Here is a 21,131-nt window from a genome sequence, read left to right on the forward strand (position 1 = left end):
TAGTGTCATTTTACGATATGACTCTTTAAAATAAAGAGTTTAACATATATAAAAAGTGCATTAGAAATGCTCTAAAAACGTTAAATCATATATCTAGTTTCTAAAAATTTATCCATAATTTTATTAGTATGTTATAAATTAACCTATGTTAGTATGGACAATAATTCTAATATATTTTAATAAATGGCTTCAACTATTTCACATTTAATAAAATAATAAGCTAAACTTTAGTTGTATATTAAAAGTAGAATATTAATACTGCTCTATATTCGTCATAATCTAGATAAGAGGATCTTAACTGGGATTAGAAAATGGATAGAAAACTTATGGAATAATTATAAGTTTAGGGTAATGTTTGGTATGGCTGATCAATGCAACTAGTAGTTGTTGACTGATGGCTGGTAGTTGATGGCTGATAGTTGGTAGCTGATGGCTAATAAATTAAACCGTTAGGTAAAAATTTATTAGTGGTCGTTGTTAGTATGTTAAATGACTATTGAGGATATAATTTATCGTTAAATATAATTTATTATATTTTATTATATTATATCCAATAATATAAATTAATAGAAATAACTTATAATAATTAAAAATATTATAGTTAACTTTTTTATCTCAATTGTATTTATTATTAAAAATATTTATAAAAGTTATTTTAAAAGTAGAAATTTAAATTTATATTCTATTTTAATAAAAATTTCTAATTTCAATACCATAATTATAAATATTATAATTATTTAACTATTAAGAATAATTTTAAAATAATAATTTATTATAAAATATAAAAATTTAATTAAATGAGATTAATTTAAAGTAAGTTCTTATTAATAAATCTTAATAAGGATAATAGTGTCCAAATAGATAAAAGAAATCAAATCAGCTGCTAGCTGATAAAGAAAAGCTCTAAATAAGAGCTGATGCAATCAGCAACTAATTGAGACTAAATTAGTTATCAGTTGTTATTTCTTAAGTCTTTATCAAATGCTTTAATATAGCTATTCAGCGATAACAACTATCAGCTGCATCAAATATTTGAACTAAACACCCTTCAATATCTTAATTTTTTATGTTTTCTATCTCAATATTTGAACTATTATTTTGTTTGATCAAATGTTTGAACCTATTAATTTATGTATATTATGGTGTTTCTTTTGCAGGTTTACATATGAAATTACCTAAATATCTTTTTTTAATTTTTTCTTTCCTTTATTTTCTTTTTTATCTTCTTTCTATTTTTTATTAAATCTTCTTTTAACATTAAAATAATTAAAGATGTTGGATTAATCTTTTATTTAATTTTTAAAAAATTCACTCATTACTTCTAAATAGTTTTTTATTTTTTATAATAATAATAGCTCCCTCCCTCTCCTCTTATTGTTTTGAGATGAAAAATTTTATTTTATTTTAATTTTTTGAGGCAAATGCAAGAAAATAAAAGAATAAGAAAATATTATTTAGCAAAATTATTTATTATTTTTTCTTTTAATTTCTTGAAAAACAAATAATTCTTTTTAAAAATAGTGCTAAAATGGATAGAAAAAGAAAATAAATAAAATATAATATTATTTCAAAAAAGGTATTTAAGTCAATTTATTATTTAAAATAAGTCACATAAACATTTTAACCTATAAAACCAACTAAAGACTCTATAATGAACATTTTAGCATATTCAAACACTTAATTGAATAAAAATAATTTAAAAACTAAAATAAAGAAACTGAAAAATTAAGACACCAAAGTTGTGATTTTCTCAAAATCTATGGCAAATCTAAACTTGAACATTAATATTATAACCTGTATATAAGACATAATGCATGAAATACAAGTAAAGCAAAATTTACTACCTACAAGGGTGTAAATGAGATGGTAAATATCTCTTCTAGCTTAATTAAGGTTTTGAGTTCAAATTTTAAATATCCAGTTGTATTAAAATTTTAAATTCCAAATTTACTTTTTTGAACACCCAACAACAATACCAAATATACTTCTAATATTTTTATCTATAAAAATCTTGCACAATATACTTTATATCAGCTCTAGATATATATACATAAAAAAGAAAGGTACTATAAAGCATTCATCCATATAAATTTGGGAGTTTAAGACTTACTTCAACATATCATGTAAGAAAATACAGCATTTTGTTGGCCTTGACAGGACATTTTCATTATGAGCTTTGAGTATAGACTTTGTTGAGCCAAATTTGAGATTCTCCAATGATGGAGCTAAATTCTCACAATAGCCTAGTATGTCCCTCAACAACTATTATTTGATTGTCTATAATATTCTTTTTGAGTTTCCTTCAGGATATAATTGCATGCAACTTCAACTTGAATCTTAAAATTATCTGTGAAAGATCTTATATTAGAATCACCAATATTAACTGAAAGTAAAATTTAATTTGGTATTCTAACAACATGGTCTATTTGGATTTACTAACGCCTCGTGACGATGAACTTCTTAAGTCGCTTTCTTTTCAATTTTCTCCATGATTTGAGAAGTATTTTACTTAAACTCTTCGGAATTGAGAATGTTTTAACTCTTTTATTATAATTTGCTTAGAGCTTAGCTTAAACACTAACATATCAAAGGCTAGGTGATATGGACATGGCCAAGCTTAAAGATGGACTTGATGGAGAGGACAACAAGAAAATCAAAGATAAAGCTAAGGATCCATTGAGCATGCTACAAGGCCCAATTACAAGGTCAAGGTCCAAGAAGCTACAAGAAGCCTTAATTGGCTATATGCAAGATTGGGCTAGTCAAGGAAGCCCAATTGGTCATGCTAGGATAGGCCCAAGTAAAGACACATCTGAATGGGCTTTATTTAATGTTTTGCAAGTCCAAATACATGAAGACTAATGTGGGCTAATATTTGGGCTGAAATCTCTTCTTTAAGTTCGAACAATGTTATTGCCTATTTTTCTTATGTGGCGGTAGGGTTAATAGTTTTACTAGGGTTTATTATGTTAGGTGGCTATAAAAACGCCCCTTAAGTTGTGTTTTAGAAATTCGAATTTTGATAAAAATATAGTAGTTGTTTCCTTTGCATATTTGCTTGAATTCTTGAATTCTTGTTGAATGCATAAACCACTTATCAAGGAATTGATCTATCCTTGTGGCGTGTTAAGGGTTAGGGTTTAAAGAACTTAGTTTTCTTTAGGTTCTGATCTTGATCAACCATACCTTGCAATATGATTTAAGCGGTTCTTGGGTTTTGAAACTTAATTTGTTCTTGGGTTTCTAAGATAGTAATTCACGGGTTCATAATCATTAGGGTTCGTGGTTCTAATCCTTGGAGGTTCTTAACATTTGGTATCAGAGCTTTGGCTCTTAAATCAGGTTATTTATCCATTTTCTTTAAGTTTTGTTTGTTTTCCTTGAGTTCTTGATATTGTTCTTGAAGTATTCTTGGTATTCTTAAGATCTACATTGTTTAGTTCTTGATTCTTGTAGTTTTTGATTCTGATTCAAAAAAAAAAATGAAACAAGAAAAGAAAAATATCAGATCCGAATTAGCAAAAAAAAAAAAAGGAATAGGTCTGATTGGTTTGATTGTCTTTGTTAGTGGAAAAAACGTATTTGGTGTTGAAATCATTGTTCTTGGGGTGATTATATAGATATTAGGGTTGTTAAAAGGTTTAGGGAGATTTTCACAATCCTACATAAATAAGGATTTGGTGACTGTTTGGGAAGATTCAAAGGGACATTAAATTCCAATGACCTGAGCCCTATACATACCATCTTATTTGAATTGATTCAACTCTAAATTCATTTTTGTCCTTTATTTATTCTCCTCTTTGTGTGTCTTTTGAGTTTGGGCAGATTTGACACATTTAAAGCATAAAGAGGTAACCTTCTTTCTTGATCAACCTTCTTTATGATTTTTGCTTCCTAAATCCGTTCCTTCTTTTTCTATTTCAAGCTGAACTGCATCTTTCTTGTTTCTTACATCTAGATTGTTTCTTCATATGTCATTTGCATTCGTTTGAAGTTTTCGCTTGTTTGTAGTCCTAATTTTATTGAAAGCGTGACTAATTGTTTAATTTTCTTGACTTTTGCGTTTTGCCTCAACTAAGCTTTTTAGATCATAATTCTTGGTGCATTGCAAGCATAGTGAAATAACTTGATGTGTGGTTATTGATTCACATAAGAATCCTTGAAAACAAGGCCGAGTGGTGTGAGTTTTCGGCCTTGTGTGATCATTCTTGATTGTGCGAAACACGAGTGACCATCCCCATTAATTGAGAGTAAACACGTGAGGGAGTGTTGGTGAGGTCCTTAATTTTCTTCGATTTATTTTTTTTTTCTTTATTGCATACTAACTCTTATTGCAGCATGTCAAGTGGTTCTAGTGGAGGTAATAATGTGCCAACTACCCAAGCATACCCACAAAGACAAATGCATAAAAATGAGAGGGTGCATAAGAAATATGAATGAGCAAATGGAGAGGTTGCAACTTGACATGGCAGCCCAACGAAGGGAAATGACAACCAATCAACAAGCCATTATGGACCAAATTAATGCACTTGCCCGAGGTATAGGAAATAGGCTTAATGAAGGGGGGAATGTGCAAGGTGATCATGGGCAGCCAATTGGGGTGAATGAGGATGATTTTGATGAGGGTTTTGAGGAGTATGATAATGCAGCCTATGGTGGGGTTGGTAGAGGCATGGGTAGAGGAGCTAGGAGATACCAAAATCTTAGTAGAGTTAGAGGACACTTTGGTGGTGAGTTTGGTGGTTATGGGAACTATGATGATATTGATAGGAACTTAGGTAGTATCAAACTTAGTATTCCTACCTTCTTGGGAAAAACTGATCCGAAGGCATATTTGGAGTGGGAAAAGCGAGTTGACCTTATCTTTGATTGCCATAACTTTTCAGAGGAGAAAAATGTGAAATTGGTGGTTACCCAATTTAGTGACTATGCTATAGTTTGGTGGGATCAGTTGGTGGTTAGTAGGAGGAGGAACATGGAAGAGCCTATTGGTAGTTGGATTGCACTCAAAACTATCATGAGAAGGCGTTTTGTACCCATTACCATAGGGAGTTACATCAAAGACTCCAATCTTTGAGGCAAGGTACAAGGAGTGTTGAGGATTTTTATAAGGAGATGGAAATGCTCATGACTAGGGCTGATTTGGATGAGGATAGAGAAGCTACCATGGCACGATTCATTGGTGGGCTTAATAAGGAGATTGCTGATAGGGTAGAGTTGCAACATTATGTGGAGCTTGAGGAGTTAGTTCACCTTGGAATGAAGTCGGAAAAGCAACTAAAACCTAGAGGAGAAGGTTTGAATATAAGGGCACTTGAGTGGGAGGCCACATTAGTCTAATTCTTGGAAAGGAGGTAAGAAAGGTGATGATAAGGTTATTCCCAATGACAACAAAGGGAAAAGCATTCCAGGCAACAAAGACACATCTAAACTAGAAATTAACAAAGAAAAGAATAGAGACATCAAGTGTTTCAAATGCTTGGGGCGTGGCCATATTGCTTCACAATGTCCAAACAAGCGGGCAATGGTGGCTAGAGACCATGGGGAGATTGAAATAGCAAGTGAAGAGAGTGATAATGATGATGAGATTCCACAATTGGAAGACGGCAGCGATGATTGCATTGAGGGTCCTATGGGAGGTGAGCTCTTGGTGGCTAGGCGCACACTAAGTGTTCAAATGAAGGAAGATGATACCTTGGAGCGGCAAAGAGACAACATTTTCCACACAAGATGCCATGAACAAGGTAAGACTTGTCTTGTTATTATTGATGGTGGTAGTTGTACAAATGTTACTAGCACTTTAATGGTTGAAAAATTGGGTTTAAATCTAATTCCACATCCTAGACCTTATAAATTGTTATGGTTAAATAATTATGGTGAGATCAAAGTGAATAAGTAAGTTGTTGTACCTTTCACAATTGGTAGATATTCGGATGAGGCGCTATATGATGTAGTGCCAATGCATGCTGGCCATATCTTGTTAGGTAGGCCATGGGAATTTGATACGAGGGCCTTCCATGATGGCTTTCTAAATAGGTACTCATTTGTGAAGGATGGGAGAAAAGTTACTTTGACACCTCTTTCTCCTAAGGAAGTGTATGATGACCAATGTAAGTTGGAAGAGAGAGCGTGAGGCTGAAAATAACAAAAGGAGCATGAAAACCCAAAGGGTGAGATTCGACTAAAAGAGAAAACAAAGGCAAAGGGTAGTTTTTGGCTAGGGAAAGTGAAGTTAGGCATGCATTTCATTCAAGTCGGATGTTATTTGTTGTTACTTATAAAGATGTATATTTGAACACTCACCGAACTTGATCTTTCCTTCTAGAGTGTGTTTGCTAATCTTTTGCGGGAATTTGCCGATGTCTTTCCGAGGAAATTCCAAGTGGATTACCTCCTCAAAGAGGGATAGAACATCAAATAGACTTCATACCCGGGGCTTCCATACCAAATAGACCAGCCTATAGAAGTAATCCAGAGGAGACAAAGGAGCTTCAAAGGCAAGTGGAAGAACTGATGTCAAAGGGGTATGTGCGTGAGAGCTTAAGTCCTTGTGCGGTTCCAGTGATTTTGGTTCCAAAGAAGGATGGCACATTGAGAATGTCTGTGGACTGCCGTGCAATCAATAAAATAATGGTAAAGTATCGTCATCCCATTCCTAGGTTAGATGATATGCTTGATGAGTTGCATGGTGCATGTTTGTTTACTAAGATTGATTTGCGTTCTGGTTATTATCAAATTTGCATGAAAACTGGTGATGAGTGGAAAACGGCTTTTAAGACTAAATACGGTCTATATGAGTGGTTAGTTATGCTGTTTGGGCTTACAAATGCACCTAGTATGTTTATGAGATTGATGAACCATGTCTTGCGTGAGTGTCTTGGTAAATTTATGGTTGTGTATTTTGATGATATCTTAGTTTATTCCAAGTCCATTAATGATCATGTCATGCATGTGCGTAGGGTTCTAGACATTCTTAGGGTAGAAAAATTGTATGCCAATTTGAAAAAGTGTGCTTTTTGCGTGGATAAAGTTAATTTCCTTGGTTTCGTTGTTAGTTCAAAGGGGCTCGAGGTTGATGTGGAGAAAGTGAAAGCAACTAGGGAGTGGCCAACACCTAAAAACATTAGCCAAGTTAGGAGTTTTCATGGCTTGGCTAGTTTCTATAGGAGGTTCATTAAGGACTTTAGTAGTATAGCTGCACCTTTGAATGAAATTGTCAAGAAAAACGTTGGGTTTACTTGGGGTGATGCACAAGAACATGCTTTTAATATGCTTAAAGATAAGTTGTGTCGCTCCTTTGTTGGTTTTACCTAACTTTGACAAAACCTTTGAGATTGAGTGTGATGCTAGTGGCATTGGGATTGGTGCTGTTTTGATGCAAGAAAGCGGACCTATATGCTATTTTAGTGAAAAACTAAATAGAGCGACCCAACCTATGACAAAGAACTCTATGCTTTGGTTCGGGCCTTGCAAACATGGCAACACTATTTATGGCCCAAAGAATTTGTCATCCACACGGATCGTGAGAGTTTGAAGCATCTCGAGGGCAAGACAAACTGAACCGAAGACATGCTAAGTGGATGGAATTCATTGAGACATTCCCGTATGTGATCAAATACAAGAAAGGTAAGGAGAATGTAGTTCTTTGATGCACTATCTCGAAGGTATGCTTTACTTACTACTCTTGATTCTAAATTCTTTGGGCTTCCGAGTTCATAAAAGAGTTGTATGTGAGTGATAATGATTTCAGCGGCATGTTTACAACTTGTGCTAATGGGGCTGTTTACTGATTTTTATGTGTTTGAGGGATTTCTTTTCAAGAAAAATCGCCTTTGTATTCCTAATTGTTCTTTCGTTTGTATTGGTTAGGGAAGCATATGGGGGGCGGTTTAATGGGTCATTTTGGGGTGCAAAGACTTATGATATTCTGATTGAACATTTTTATTGGCCATGCATGAAACGTGATGTGCATAAAATTTGTGGTCAATGCATTGTGTGTTTGAAAGCTAAGTCCAAACTGCGACCCCATGGGTTATATACACCTTTACCTATTCCCGATGTTCCTTGGACAGGATTTGTCTATGGACTTTGTGCTTGGTTTGCCGAGATCTAGGAAAGGTAAAGATAGTATATTTGTTGTTGTGGATAGGTTTAGTAAAATAGCTCACTTTATCCCTTGCCATAAAAGTGATGATCATCCATATTGCTGATTTGTTTCTTAGAAGTTGTGCGTTTGCATAGAGTACCTAAGACCATTGTTAGTGATAGAGATGTTAAATTTCTAAGTCACTTTTGGCGTGTGCTATGGGGTAAGTTAGGAACTAAATTGCTTTATTCTACTACTTGCCATCCACGGACAGGATGGACAAACTGAAGTTGTGAATAGGACTTTGATTCAATTGCTTCGTGCTTTGATTTCTAGGAATTTAAAATCTTGGGAGGATTTGTTGCCATATGTTGAATTTGCATATAATGCACTACACACACTTCACCATTTGAAATTGTATATGGTTTTAATCCTTTAACTCCTATTGATTTCATTCCTTTGCCTCTTAACAAGCTTGTTAGTGTTGAAGGTTCTTCTAAGGCAGATTTGGTTAAAAAGCTACACAAACAAGTTAAAGAGAGAATTGAGAAGCAAAATGCAAAAGTGGCCGAGAGGGTTAATAAAGGACAAATTCCAATGGTATTCCAACCTAGAGATTGGGTTTGGGTGCATTTTCGCAAAGAAAGGTTCCCAAATCAAAGAAAGTCTAAACTAAGTCCGAGGGGTGATGGTCCATTTCAAGTCCTTGAGAGGATCAATGACAATGCCTACAAGATTGATTTGAAAGGTGAGTATAATGTGAGTGGTACATTTAATGTAGCTGATTTGAGTCCTTTTGATGTAGGTGATGAACTTGATTCGAGGACGAATCATCCTAAAGAAGGAGGGAATGATATGGACATGGCCAAGCTTAAAGATGAACTTGATGGAGAGGACAACAAGAAAATCAAAGATAAAGCTAAGGATCCATTGAGCATACTACAAGGCCCAATTACAAGGTCAAGGTCCAAGAAGCTACAAGAAGCCTTAATTGGCTATATGCAAGATTGGGCTAGTCAAGGAAGCCCAATTGGTCATGCTAGGATAGGCCCAAGTAAAGACACATCTGAATGGGCTTTATTTAATGTTTTGCAAGTCCAAATACATGAAGACTAATGTGGGCTAATATTTGGGCTGAAATCTCTTCTTTAAGTTCAAAACAATGTTATTGCCTATTTTTCTTATGTGGCAGCTAGGGTTAATAGTTTTACTAGGGTTTATTATGTTAGGTGGCTATAAAAACGCCCCTTAAGTTGTGTTTTAGAAATTCGAATTTTGATAAAAATATAGTAGTTGTTTCCTTTGCATATTTGCTTGAATTCTTGAATTCTTGTTGAATGCATAAACCACTTATCAAGGAATTGATCTATCCTTGTGGCGTGTTAAGGGTTAGGGTTTAAAGAAGTTAGTTTTCTTTAGGTTCTGATCTTGATCAACCATACCTTGCAATCTGATTTAAGCGGTTCTTGGGTTTTGAAACTTAATTTGTTCTTGGGTTTCTAAGATAGTAATTCACGGGTTCATAATCATTAGGGTTCGTGGTTCTAATCCTTGGAGGTTCTTAACACTAGGTCACATGCATATTTATGTCTCTAAATTTTAGTCATTTAGTTAGTTTAACCCTTTAACTTTTGATTTAATCTAACTGACACTTAAAGTTTTTTTAATGATATTTAAACACTTTTTGACATGTGTCTTCATTCAATATGTTCACATGTATTGTATAAAAGTGTTTGAATATTATCAAAAAATAAAATTTAAGTGCATGTTAAGTTCAATTAAAAGTTATAAATGTTTAGATATTAAACAAAAATAAAATCAGATGTCGTTTAGATTAAATCGAAAATTGGAGTGTTAAATTAACTAATCGAAACAGGTTCAAGGGCATAAATATATATTTAGCCTATATCAAATATAATTGATTGAAAAGAAATAAATGAAAAGTTTATAGGAAGTAAATTCACATTCAAAGCTAAAGATTTGATAAAAAAGAAACCAGTTTACGTTAATGAAATATCAACAATATTGGAAACAAATACGAATAAACAGAATTGAAAATAAATTCTTTGAACAACATGATTTGATTTAAAAGTTATGTAGAAACTTGGATCGTGTGTTCCTTTTTCTCATTTCTTCTATTATATTCATAAGGCTTGTTTAGCATTGCGGTTGGATTTCTACTGTTGCCTTTTTCAAGAGCGATGATTAGAAAAGTTGTTTAAGTGTTTAGTAGTAAAATAGAAACTCCATGTTAAGTGAAAAAATTACTCATTAAGTGTTTATTTAAAATTATTGTTTGAAGTGTTTTATAATTAAAATGACCAAAATGAACAAATATTTTGCAAAAATGAAATATTTAATAAATTATTTTCATAAAAAATCAAGTTTCTCATTTTTCATATTAACTATATCAATTTAATTAATTTAAAAATATTAGAATGATAAAATAATAAATGCAACATTGCGTTCACTTACTCAATAAGAATTAATACATTTATTAGAAGTGGGAGTGACCGACGAGTCTCATATTGGTCGACAACCTTGCGAGAATATAAAATTGGATAATATGAAGGAGATAGGTGAGTTAAAAAATAGAATTTTTAGTTTATATAACGATAAAAATTTAATATCTTTAAACTATTAAAATTATTTTTATTTATATTTATTTAATAAAAAAATTTCCCATCAAAATTAAAAATAAAATTTGAAAATAGTTGATTTTTAAGTGCTTTTTTCAAATTATAGTTTGAAATCATCGAAACTCAGTATTGATATAAAACTGTTTTATTTCTTTTCATATAAACTAGCTTTTTTGCTCTCTAATAAGAATGTCAAACGCCCTCTTAAGAGAATCTAGAAAAATAACCATCGAATAGTTCTTCATTATGCACATTGCAACTTCTCTAGCTCCTCGATAGGTGCCAATCTTCATGCACAACTCCCAATCCATTAAGTCTCTCCCATTTTCCCTAATTGCTCTTTTCACTTGTAGATCAATTGCTTAATCTAGGGACGAGGATGGTTCGAAGGAGGATGAATATAGTTCAAAGGAATTTGAAATCGAACCAAACTTTAAAAATTTTTAAAATTGAATCTCTAGAATCGTACTATAACATAAATTATTTTTTTCAAACCATTTCAATTTTTGTTTGAAAGATTTATTTAAAGATTTGGATTTTACATAATGGTTTTTTACGGAATGAGATGATAAAAATTAAATTTTTTTCAATTTTCTTTAATAAGATTTTATATTCTCAACATAAATCATTTGCAATTAACTTATACATCTATTAGAAAACTTAAATTAAATAAAAAAAAATAAAAATTAGTAAAATTATAGCAAAATGATATATTATATGCTCACCTCTAATAGAGATGAATATAATGAAACTAAAATTTATACTTAGAGTTAGTAATTTTAGATTTATTGCATTTGAGCCAATGAACTTATAATTTTGATAGACTAAGATGGCTTAATTTATTAATCCTTTTATATTTGGATTATAAGTTTGGACTTGATTGTTTATACTCGAACTCATGAAACCGATTCTAATTTAGTTTTTTAGTTCGATAGAATACGAGAAGAGAACTATATAGATAATTAATGAGATTTAAAATCATACTAATATAGTGTTTGGTTGTAACTCATAAAATTTATAAAATTTATTTGTGAATTTAAAATTTATGTACTTTAAATGGAGTAAAAATTAATTTAGTATTCTACATAATCAAATTGTATGAAATTGATTATAGTTAAACTAAATTCTAACAAAATAGGTAGAATTTTCAAATGAATTCTATAGTAAGTCAATACATCCTATATCACCAATTTATCTTTTACAAATTCATTATTTCAATTTTATTTTTTTCTCATATCTTTTTCTCAAATGATATAATTTTTTTTTTTATGTATTTCACCCAAACGTAGCATAAAATATAATTTTAAAATAGTTCAATTTGGAAAAACATATTTTCAATACAGTTTGAGATCTCCGAGTTCTATTCTCAACCTAAACCAATCCCTTTTTAACTACACATTCCATTAAAATAAATAAGTTTATTTATTTAATAAATAAATAAGTTGGACTTTGCAAATGGACCATCGATCAAGTCATGGTATATGGGCTAGGCCCAATTCTAATGTAAGACCGAAGAATATATGCTTAAATATATTAAATAAACATTTTTCTGAAAGAAAAAGAAAATGTTAATTTCGTAATTTACATCCTCTAAGAAAAAAACTTGTCATATTAGGATTCCAAGTTTAGCGTTTCATGTTACGACACGTTGTGCAGGCGGGCCACCACCATGGCGGAGTGGTGCTTCTCACTGGATAAGCTTCAACATCCATTACATTTGTATAATTTTTCTAATTCTGTAAAATTTTGCCAACTTCATAAAATAAATAAATAAAAGAAAATACATTATTTCTGCTTGTGTTGAGAACGGGACGCACAGAAGCTTTACCTTTACCAGTTTCTTTCCAGATTCTCCTTCAATCTCTGCAAATTGCGGTCCAAAAATGAGACTAACTCTCTTCCTCTTGGTAAGCTATCGACTTTGTACTTCTTAGTTTCTTTTAAGGTTCTTGAGTTCCAAGAGTGTTTTTTATATATCTTTCTATAAAGGGTATATTTATTTTATTGCTAGTTGATGGCAATTGAATTTTTGTTAACACTCATTTATTAGTTTGTGCTATTTGAATAACAGTCTATAGTAAATTTCCACCAGGAATTGACTTCTCAGTTTGGAATTGAGAGATTCTTGAATCCCAATATGTGATTTTTGGAAGTTGTGGTGACCCAGTTTGGATTTTGGGGGGTTTCTTGAAATACTTATTGGAAAGCTATGGATACTTTATTGAGAACGCATAATAAACTTGAATTCTTGCCTCAACTTCATGGTTTCTCGGAAAAAGTCAGTATTTTCGAACCAAAAAAAGAGAAAATTAGCAATTCGAATTTTATAGAGTATCAGAACTCTGAGGTTAGGTTTTGTTCCAAGAAAACTTATCCAAAAAGGTGCAGAAATGGATGTGTTAAGGCTAGTAGTGGTGCCCTTTTGGAGCTAGTACCTGAAACCAAGAAGGAAAATCTTGAATTTGAGCTTCCTATGTATGACTCATCAAAAGGTGGTGTTGTTGATCTTGCTGTTGTGGGTGGTGGCCCGGCAGGCCTCGCAGTTGCCCAGCAAGTTTCAGAGGCAGGCCTTTCTGTTTGTTCAATCGACCCATCTCCTAAATTGATTTGGCCAAATAATTATGGTGTTTGGGTGGATGAATTTGAGGCCATGGATTTGCTTGATTGTCTTGATACCACCTGGTCTGGTGCTGTTGTCTACATTGATGATAAATCGAAGAAGGATCTTGGTAGGCCTTATGGGAGGGTTAACAGGAAGCAGCTAAAGTCGAAAATGCTACAAAAATGTATATCCAATGGTGTTAAGTTTCACCAAGCCAAAGTTATCAAGGTTATTCATGAGGAATCAAAATCCCTATTGATTTGTAATGATGGTGTCACAATCCAGGCTGCTGTGGTTCTTGATGCAACTGGATTTTCTAGATGCCTTGTTCAGTATGATAAGCCATACAATCCAGGTTACCAAGTGGCTTATGGAATATTGGCTGAGGTAGAAGATCACCCATTTGATGTAGATAAAATGCTTTTTATGGACTGGAGAGACTCACATTTGAAAAATAATCCGGAGCTACAAAAGAGAAATAGTAAGATCCCCACTTTTCTGTATGCAATGCCCTTTTCATCAGAGAGGATATTTCTCGAAGAAACTTCCCTAGTTGCTCGGCCTGGTGTACGTATGGAAGATATCCAGGAAAGAATGGTAGCTAGGTTGAAGCACTTAGGAATAAAAGTGAAAAGTATTGAAGAAGATGAGCATTGCGTCATCCCAATGGGTGGCCCCCTCCCCGTCCTTCCTCAAAGAGTTGTTGGCATTGGTGGCACAGCTGGCATGGTTCACCCTTCAACTGGGTACATGGTAGCAAGAACTCTAGCGGCAGCTCCAGTTGTTGCCAATTCCATAGTCCAGTACCTTGGTTCCAGTAGAAGTCTTTCAGGAACCGAATTGTCAGCAGAAGTTTGGAAAGATTTATGGCCAATAGAGAGGAGGAGACAAAGAGAGTTCTTCTGTTTTGGCATGGACATTTTGCTCAAGCTTGATTTACAAGCCACACGAAGGTTCTTCGATGCATTTTTTGATCTTGAACCCCATTATTGGCACGGTTTCTTGTCATCTCGTCTATTTCTCCCCGAGCTTATATTTTTTGGGCTGTCATTGTTTTCCCATGCTTCTAATACTTCCAGGTTAGAGATTATGGCAAAGGGAACGCTTCCTTTGGTTAACATGGTCAACAATTTAATACAAGATAGTGAATAGATGGCTAAGGAGTCCATTTGTTGTCTGTTAAATCCATTCCATCTGCATCCTGAAGTTTATATATGTTGTTGCCAGTAAATGTCCATAGAATACGAAGTAGCTGTTCTTTTGTTATCTTAATTGTATACACAATCCAATGGTTGATGACTCTAATTTGTTATGGAAAGGAAGTACTTTGATTCATGATGCTGTTTCTCTGTTTGCCATCATAAACATATCTTTCTCTTGCTCAGTGATACCTGATGCAGTTCAATTTTTTTTTTTAAATTTCATTTAAACTTGATACTTATGGTGAATGAAGTGCAGCTAGTAAAACACCAACGGTTATGTAAACTATAACATCAAAAGGGTATCATTTTGACATCTCTGAAAAAGAAAAATGAAAAGAAAAAGAAACCACTCAACTTGCTTTTACTTTCCCTAATGTGTGGGCATCATTTTCTTTATTCCCATACAAGACATCCACTTTCTGCATCACATATTTTATTACTTGATTTTGGCTCTGATCCAGTTTGGCTACCTACATTGTAGTCCTCCTTATTAATGATTTCCATATCACTATAAATTGAGACTACGCTCTAACTATATTTATACATCCTCATTCAAATTTTCATTATCATGGAGGATGCATTGCATATCAATTAAATTCTTAATATTCAAATCTGGACTGTAGGTAGTATCTATTCTTTTTTATAATAATAATAAAAAAAGCCGACCAATGATAGAAACTTATGTTAAACATTACTGCACATAAATTTATTTCAAAGTTTAGGATCTCATAAATATAAATGTCAAACCATTACTTTAAGAGTTTGGCAACTAAAACATCTTTGCCAAACTCATATAACCAAGTAAATCTGACTACCTTTGAAATTTTAATGTACCATAATTTACTAGCTTATGAATGTAGGATAATTATTTTTTCTGATTTAAACTCCTTTCTTTTGGACGTGTTTCTCTTTTTCTTCTTCTTTTCTTTTTAGTATATTTATCTTTCAAATTAAAACTTTACCTTTTTTTGAATTTGAAACTTGATTTTTCTCAATTTGTTGATTAAAATTAGGAGTTATGATAAGATTTTAATGGGTAATAGCTCTATAAATTCAGTTTTTATTGTAAGAGAAAGTTGATTAAACCTTCTTTTTTTGAAAATGAAATGGCTAAGAAGAAAAGTAGTGAAGTAAGTGAGGTTAGATCAAAAAATAAGAATGATGCTGCTAAAGAAATGAAGAAGAAATTGAGTAAGAGGAAGTTGCATGCAGCTGGAGATTTTCCAAAATCTTAAAAAAAGTAAAAAAAATGTGAGTAAGGATTCTGCATTGAGGCAATCGAAAGAAAGAAAGTTATGGTTGAAGAAGTTATTTCTGATTCAAAGAAATCTGAATCTATGAAACATGATAGAATCTCTATCGAGGAACTTATTTCTCGTCCTTTGAAGATACATATTTATTTTTTAAGAGATTTTTGAATAGATATATATATGAGAATGTTTTATATATATATTGTTTATTTTTTAATCTATTTAAAATATAATAAAAAATATTGCTAAGATATTTAAAATAAATTTTCTTTATGACTTTTGTATATCAATATATCTAAAGTACACTGTTGATATACATATTTTTTCATTTATAAATTCAAGTTAGTAGTTTATTAATTTTGTAGTTGAATTCCTTAATTTTGTATGAACTTGATTTTTTCTTTGATAAAGATACAATTTAAATATTAAAAAGATATGATAAATCAGTATATTACTAAATTAACTAAAGTTTGTTTTGTTTTGAATTTTGCATATCAAGATATTTGAAAAATAGTATTTAAATACTAAAAAGATATTATTCACTAGGATTCTATTAAAATAATTGAAGTTTTTTTTTTTATTTGATTTTTGTAAAACATGATACTTAAAGTATACTATTGTTTTGGTTTATTTTAATTTTGTTCTTTTGTATAAAGGATACTAGTAGTATTTTAATAATATACTGTTTTTTCATTGATGTTGTAGTTAAATTCTTTAGTTTTGTATGAATTTTATATTGGCTATGAAAAATATACTATTTAGATAATAAGAAGATATAATATATCAATATATTATTAACATAATGAAGTATATTTAGTTTTTATATTTCTAGAGCAGGATAATTAAATTATACTATTTATATACTAAAAATATACTATAAGCTAGGATACTACTAAAATGATTGAATTATGTTTTTATTTTTATTTTTCTAAAACATGATAGTTAAATTAAACTGTTGCTTTTATTTATTTTAGTTTTATTCTTTTGTATAGAGTATTTTAATGATATACTATTTTTTTTATTGATGTTGTAGTTGAATTCTATAGTTTTCATGAATTTGATGTCAGCTATAAAAAAGATACTAAGAGAATATGATTTATCAGTATATTGTTAGAATAATGAAGTTTGTTTTGATTTGATTTCTCTATATTAGGATAATTAAAATATACTATTTAAAATACTAAAAAGATATCATATACTAGGATATTGTTAAAATGATTGAAGTATATTTTTATTTTTATTTTTTTTAAAACATAATACTTAATGTATACTATTGACTTTATTTATTTTAGTTTTATTCTTTTATTTATAGCATACTAATTATACACTTTTTTATATGTCTTTATTTATTTGTGTAAAATATACTAAATAAGATATTAATAATATATTTTTTATTAATTTGTTATAGAGATGAGATTTTAAAATTAGACTAGATGAGCATCATCAAATGAAAGTAAGAGTTGTTTTTTAGAAGGATATAATTAGTCATATTAAAGAAACTCTTTCAAAAACTGAGCTAGAATTATTTAGAAATACTTGTTTTGTACATTTTTTAGATATGATGCCTTTAAACTTCCAACCTCTATTTATTTATTTTTTGTTATTGAGGGAGTTTGAATACGATATAAATTATGAGTTTTGGGTTTCTACCAACGGGTTAGATTGAGATTTTCCTCTTTGAAATTTGTTGTTGTGGTTTGAAATGTGTTGGTGTTAAAAAGTTAGGGCTTAGTAATTTTTCAAATAGATTGTTAAAAAATATTTTAAAAGAGTTAAGCAAATAAATAGACAATCTATATGGAGGTATTTTTTTAGCTAGAGATGAGAGAATAATAGTGTTAATGCAGTAAAGATTATTATTTTGTATTTTGTTGAAATATTTTTATTGGTTGCACCAAAGGTTAAAGCTGTTGAAATGATATTGATATTATTGATAGTGATAGTGATTACTTAAAAATTTTGGAGAATAAAAACTTTTTATTTTTCAGTTGATTCTTTGAGTCAGAAGAATATTTATATGAAGAAGAAAGATGATGGCTTCTACTACAGGGTATATAGTTTTTTAATATTTTTTAAAGTTTGGCTTTATGAGTGTTGTAGATATTCTTCTGGAAATCTTTTTGTTGATTTTGGCATTCAACTGCCACTTATATTGGGATGGGAGGCATCTATATTCCCAACTTACAATTACTTCAACAAATCTTTTTTCTACATCTTGTAATACGGTAATTTTTTATTTTAGTAAAATGTTGATTTTTTTATACCTTTTAATCTTCTTCTGTTTTATATTGTTTACTTGTTATTTTTTGTTTGTTTTATAATTGTGTTTAAAAATATTGTTATTTTGAATGTGGAGAAAGAGAAATTAAAACTTGAAGAGTCTTTTCAAGAAAGAAAAAGATAAATATGATGATATCATTAATGAGTTTAATGGTTTTTGTTCTCCTTCAATTCATGGACCTTCTAGTTTAATTTACTCTTTCATGGCAAATGTCTTTAAACAGTTGCATATTTTGTTGTCTAATTAAGATAAGTTGGCTAGAGAATTTTATTCTCACCAAATAACTATGGAAGTGAAGATTTCAGAAATTTGCAACTCTTTATCTAATATTAAGTTGAAGTGGCAATATGGTTCTTATGGGACTGGTACTTCAGATTTTGGTGGTACTTATTTTTAGGTAAATTAGTTGTTTAAATAGATATTTGAAAGATACTTTTTATATCTTCTTTTATGTTTGTTTTTTTTAATTATTAATTTATTAAAAGTATAAATATATAAAAGTACCATGTGGTTTCATTATTTAACAATTTTTAGTATATGTTTTTTTTTCAGACAATAAGAGACATGTGGTTACAAATCATGATAAAAAAGTATCTCATGTTAAAAAGCCTCAATTTGCAAGGATCCAACCATCTTTATGCTGATAGACTATTATTATCATATTGTTTATGTTTGATAACATGGGTGTTGGAGTTTAGCAATTTCTAATTTCAATATTTGACAGTTAATTTACGATTTAAGAAGTTATTGATTCGATAGTATCAATTTAACGGTCAAATAATAATGTTTTAAATTGTTAAACTCTAAACTCTTATTATCAAATACGAGAAATATGATGATGTTGGCTAATCAGAGTGAAGATGGCTAAATCCTTACCAATTGAAACTTATTAACGGTAAGATATCTTTCTTTCTTTTTTTCACGATTTATAACTATATATCTCTTTTTGTCTAAAGAAAACTACATACTAAAAATTATCAAATAATAAAACTATATGGTACTTTTATATACTTATCCCTTTATTAGAAGTATATTTATAATTCAATTAGTGAAACTATATTTTACGTATATCGATAGTATAACATTATAATGATTGTTTTAATTTTTTTTATATTTTAAGTATTCTAATAAATTTTCTTTTAATGTTTTAGTATGGTGAGAGACTGTTTAGATATAAGAATGCAAATGATTATGTTGAAGCCGACAAAGATGGAAAGAATTCAATAGAGAAAGATACAGGAATACCATTGTACTGTTTGTTTTAATAATTTGATATTTTATTTTTCATGTATTATTATTATTATTCTAATAAGGTTTTTATATATTTTTTTAATTTTACTAACAGGGTTTTTGAAGGCAATGATGTTGGAATTGTTAATGATGTCGGAAATAATGTAATGTAGATAGATGATGATAAAGTTGATGAGATATAGAATAATTATTTTTTTACCTGAAAATTTACTGATGAGATATTTATAGTATATCTATTCTTTTTCTTTTTGTTTTGTTAATTTATTTTAGATATATATATATATATATATATATATATATATATATATATATATATATATATATATATATATATAATATTTTTGTAGAATGTTAAAAAGAAAAAAGAAGATGATGTTGAGAATTTGAATAAAAATGATGATAACAATAAAGAGGTAAAAGAAGAAGATGATGATGGTGATGAAGAAATAGAAGATAGTGATGGTGGTGGTGATGAACAAGCAGAAGATGATGATAATAATGAAAAGGAGAAAAATGATGATGATGATGATGATAAGGGAGATGAAGATGTTGAAGATGATGAAGAGGAAAAGGATGATGATGGAAAATAGAGACATTTTGATGATAGTAGAAGTGACAGCCTGACCTAAAGAAGCGGTTCGATGACGGCAAGAAGTGGACGTTAGGGCAAAGATAGGACGCCTGGACAAGGAGCGGCTTTTGACAAGCTTCTAGGATGGCAGTACTCTAAAGTACGGGGCTACATGAATGGATCAAATTGCACATCAAAATGGGACGAGGAATAATTGATAACATATATGTAAAGAACTGGAACTAATCACGTGAGGCGCCTTTTAGTTGTTTGGCTGTGGAGTTGTAGAAACTCCAAATTTAAACGTGCTTGGTTTGTAGAAATTTCAGGATGAATGACCTTATGGGAAGTTCTCGAACCCGCCAAGGGGAAAAACTGTGAGGCCAGTGGGGGGCAAAAGCGGATAATATCTCATGTGATATGGTTTCGGATTGTTATAAATGGTATTAGAGCATGACCTCTCTAGTAGATGTTGTGGTCTGAGGACGAACCAAGCAGAAGCTGGTGGGCATGTGACAGCCTGGCCTAGAAAAGGGGTCCGATGAAGGCAGGAAGTGGACGTTGGGGATACTCTAAGGTATGGAGATACATAAATGAATCAAATTGCACATCAAAATGGGGCGAGGAATACTTGATAACATATATTTAAAGAGTTGGAACTAATCAGATAAGGTGTCTTTGGTTGTTTGGCATAGAGTTATAGGAACTCCAAGGTTAAACGTGCTTGGTTCAGAAAAATTTCAAGATGGGTGACCTCTTGGGAAGTTCTCAAATCCACCAAAGGGACAAAATCGTGAGGCTAGTGGGGGTCAAAGCGGACAATATCTCATGTGATCTAGTTTTTAGGATGGGTGAGGCCTCACGGCGGATTCGAGAACTTCCCAAGAGGTCACCCATTCTGAAAATGGGTGACCTCTTGGGAAGTTCTCAAATCCACCAAAGGGACAAAATCGTGAGGCTAGTGGGGGTCAAAGCGGACAATATTTCATGTGATCCAGTTCTAGTGGGGTCAAAGCGGACAATATCTCATGTGATCTAGTTTTTAAGATGGGTGAGGCCTCACAGTGGATTCGAGAACTTCCCAAGAGGTCACCCATTCTGAAATTTCTCGAATCCGCCAAGGGACAAAAGCGTGAGGCTAGTGGGAGGCCAAAGCGGACAATATCTCATGTGATCTAGTCCTGGATCATTACAAATGGTATCAAAGCAGGACCCCTATAGTAGATGTGTGGTTCGAAGACGAACCATG

At 31.3% G+C, this 21,131-nt stretch overlaps 1 protein-coding gene across 2 annotated transcripts; it reads left to right on the forward strand.

Moving 5' to 3' along the window:
- The first annotated feature begins 12,471 nt into the window (after window positions 1-12,471).
- Window positions 12,472-14,662, forward strand: LOC8286646 (lycopene beta cyclase, chloroplastic/chromoplastic). 2 transcript variants are annotated; one of them, XM_002531452.4, is made up of 2 exons: window positions 12,472-12,632; window positions 12,818-14,662. In XM_002531452.4, the coding sequence occupies exon 2, from the start codon at window positions 12,935-12,937 to the stop codon at window positions 14,477-14,479; it is 1,545 nt and encodes a 514-aa protein (XP_002531498.2). In that variant the 5' UTR covers window positions 12,472-12,632; window positions 12,818-12,934; the 3' UTR covers window positions 14,480-14,662. The 2 variants fall into 2 exon arrangements, with proteins under 2 accessions (XP_002531498.2, XP_025015277.2); XM_025159509.2 differs by having other exon boundaries at window positions 12,473-12,632; window positions 12,797-14,662.
- The last annotated feature ends 6,469 nt before the right edge of the window (window positions 14,663-21,131 follow it).

Source organism: Ricinus communis, chromosome 10 (genome assembly GCF_019578655.1).
Source record: "Ricinus communis isolate WT05 ecotype wild-type chromosome 10, ASM1957865v1, whole genome shotgun sequence".
Taxonomy (NCBI): Eukaryota; Viridiplantae; Streptophyta; class Magnoliopsida; order Malpighiales; family Euphorbiaceae; genus Ricinus; species Ricinus communis.

Coding starts and splice junctions, on each gene's coding strand:
- LOC8286646 (XM_002531452.4), top strand. CDS start 12,935: ATGGATACTTTATTGAGAACGCATAATAAACTTGAATTCTTGCCTCAA.